This window comes from Dinoponera quadriceps, unplaced genomic scaffold (assembly GCF_001313825.1).
Source record: "Dinoponera quadriceps isolate SergipeBrazil2010 unplaced genomic scaffold, ASM131382v1 scaffold466, whole genome shotgun sequence".
Lineage (NCBI taxonomy): Eukaryota > Metazoa > Arthropoda > Insecta > Hymenoptera > Formicidae > Dinoponera > Dinoponera quadriceps.
The window spans coordinates 1-2,866 of record NW_014554561.1 but is presented as its reverse complement, the minus strand read 5'-3'; the positions used below and the strand labels follow the sequence as shown (position 1 = coordinate 2,866).

At 34.9% G+C, this 2,866-nt stretch overlaps 1 protein-coding gene across 1 annotated transcript in view; it reads left to right on the top strand.

Moving 5' to 3' along the window:
• LOC106752088 (L-galactose dehydrogenase-like) overlaps positions 1-2,032 on the top strand; it is a 16,286-nt gene extending 14,254 nt beyond the window's left edge. The window contains exons 2-4 of the mRNA XM_014633503.1: positions 720-860; positions 1,473-1,590; positions 1,799-2,032. Of these exons, the coding sequence (XP_014488989.1) occupies positions 720-860; positions 1,473-1,590; positions 1,799-2,017 (478 nt within the window). The 3' untranslated portion in view covers positions 2,018-2,032. The remainder of the gene's footprint in view (positions 1-719; positions 861-1,472; positions 1,591-1,798) is intronic.
• Positions 2,033-2,866: the final 834 nt, after the last annotated feature.

Genomic DNA, 2,866 nt, shown 5'->3' with positions numbered 1-2,866 from the left:
AATATTCGTGGCGTGCGAGGTCCCGGCCCCTTGGCTCGACGGCCGGTCAATACGCGAACGCGAGAAGCGGAAGTCTCGGGTCCGCCGCGGCGAAGTAACGAGCATTAAATTGTATATAGTTGTCGCGGTTTTAAAATAAAGAGAAGGGCGAAACACCGGAAAGAGTTGGCGAGGTCGCGGTTCTTTTTTTTTCTTTTCTTTTATTTCCGGTCCTTTCCCCTTTTTGCGCCGGTCGCCGACTGACGCCGGCGACCGTACGGACTCCCCCGGCCTCCGACTTAAATCACCCCGGAGCTGTCGGTCCCGATCGGGACGAACTCGGGTCAAGTGGCCGACGCGCGGACGGCGACGCCGACCGCGGGGCCCATAGTTAGTGGGTGCGATTCGCGCACCTGGCGCCCACACGGACCTGTGAAGGTCCGACTTTAGTTAGCGGCCCGAGGTTCGCCCGTCGGCATTGCACCGGCGACTCGGAGAAGCCGAGTCGCGAATATAGGTCGCACTTTCTAAAAGGGGACTATGTTGAAAAATAAAAAAAATTTTTTGAAAAAATGGTGTCTTCATTTCTAACACGGGTACTTATTGAACCGCCCTCGTACTTCTACACCTGGTAATATTGGAAATCGAATTCGTCAAAGTTACATTGATTTCAAGTTTTTTTATTTTTATTTCTTTTTCTATCGTATTCTTCATTATGATATTCATTGTAATATTTTCAGGAATTCCTTACCATCTACCTACGTCGAAGGTTTTCACGACCTTGAGGCAGTCAGAACTATGGAATACAAAAAGCTCGGGAAAACAGGTTTAATGGTCAGCAAATTGTCTTTCGGCAGCGGTCCTCTCGGTTATCATTATGGGTAAGTTATTTGTGGTACAGCCTCTGGCCATGTAATTAGACGCACCTTAATTTTTTACAATTCTTTAACTTCTGAAGACCAGCTTTATACTACGGCTCATCAATCTATCGATCGAATTATGGAACCATTATTCTATAAAAGATATTTTTTATGACGTCATTTCACTTGACTGTTACAATAACCTTACAATGACCTTGAACAAGTATGCTCCACATAAATCAAACCCACACTAGTTACATTGTTGGTAATAACGAGAACAGAAGTGTTTTGAGTGTATATTAATTGAAATTTAGTTTTATTTTTATCTATTTGTGACTTAAAATTTCAAATTTCTTGCTTACTAACAGAAAAATATTAATATTGTTTATAAAAATTATGGGTAAAACAGTGATTTGACGCCTTAGAAAGTTGCAGAAGTAGAAGCGTTGATTGACACTAAAAATTAATCTAATCGAATAAACATTGAGTAAACATAAAATAAATAGCTTTTCTTCTTTTCATAACTTATATTCTATTAAAAAATCAAAGTGCATCTAATAATATAGTTAGAGACTATATATGGTTGTTATAATTAGCGATGCGGATTTTCTTATATAATTAAATTATTACTAGCACTTATGATGAAGCAGACGCTATCGAGGCAGTACGGCGAGCAATAAAGCAAGGCGTCAACTTTATTGACACGGCACCGTTTTACGGTCAAGGTCGATCAGAAAAAACACTTGGCAAAGTACGAAGAAATTATTAACATAACGTACAAATACTTGTAATATTGTTTAATTATCACAAGTATCACCGCATGTATTACAGAGAGAGATAGTTGACATTTTTAAAAAACATCTCAAAAAAGTTTTTAAGCAATTTGTACAATGTGGGAAGTACTATATATATTTTACTATATACACTTTTTTATTCAAATAAAATTTTTTATCCTATAGGCGTTGAAAGGGATTCCGCGACATGCTTACTACATTGCGACAAAAGTCGGCAGATATGAGTTAGATTACGAGAACATGTTTGACTTCACGGTCGAAAAAACCAGGAAGAGTTTCGAGAAAAGTTTGAAATTACTTGGCGTGGATTACATCGACGTTATTCAGGTAAGAGACAACGCGCGATATCAAATCAATCAATTACGCATAAAAATTCAGATATGAGAATGAGCCAATTAAGGTCTAATCGCGCATGTTAGTGCGAATAATATTTCAAGTGGAAGAATATTAATATTTGAATGTATGATAATGTGCACGCCGGATGAGTGTCTAAATAATAATGTGCTTTATGAATCAATTTTTTATGTCAGACAGAATCCTGAGTTTCAATTATTTTAACATGAATACTCTTTATTAATCCTTTCTAATTATTAAATTAATTAATATTGCTTTGATTCTATTCAGTATGTACGTTATTGTCCGGAGGCTAATTCGGTACGTGTATTATCATACGTTCAAACATTAATATCTTCCTACAATTTAAAATAATTGATCAGCAAAACTATTTTATTAGGAATCGATTAAAATTTTAACTGCATATTAGTGGAAATACTGTATGTCTGTGATGTTAGAAAACGAGTGATCGTTCGAAAGCTAAAATATTCACAATTGAAATTGATATTTTTTATACATGTTTTTTTTAGGTTAATCCTGCTATTTCTAATTGTTAAATTTTAATTTCTAATTCTTATTGTTAATTTCTCCTAAACATATTTAGGTTGTAATAAATTTGTATATTTTACCATATTTAAGATTTTAATGAAAAAGTATTATATGAATTAAACTATGATATTAAGGATTAATATATATAGATCTAAAAAAATTTCAAAATTATTAATCGCTTTATTTAAAAAATATAGCAATAGGAAATTTATTTACAGTAATACCGGCAATATATATGTATTCACATAACGCTTTTTCTATATATATATATAGTTTACTATTCATTGAAAGAAAAATAACCCCATGTACGAGGTCTGTTCAAAAAGTATCGCGAATTTTGAATTTCCGCGG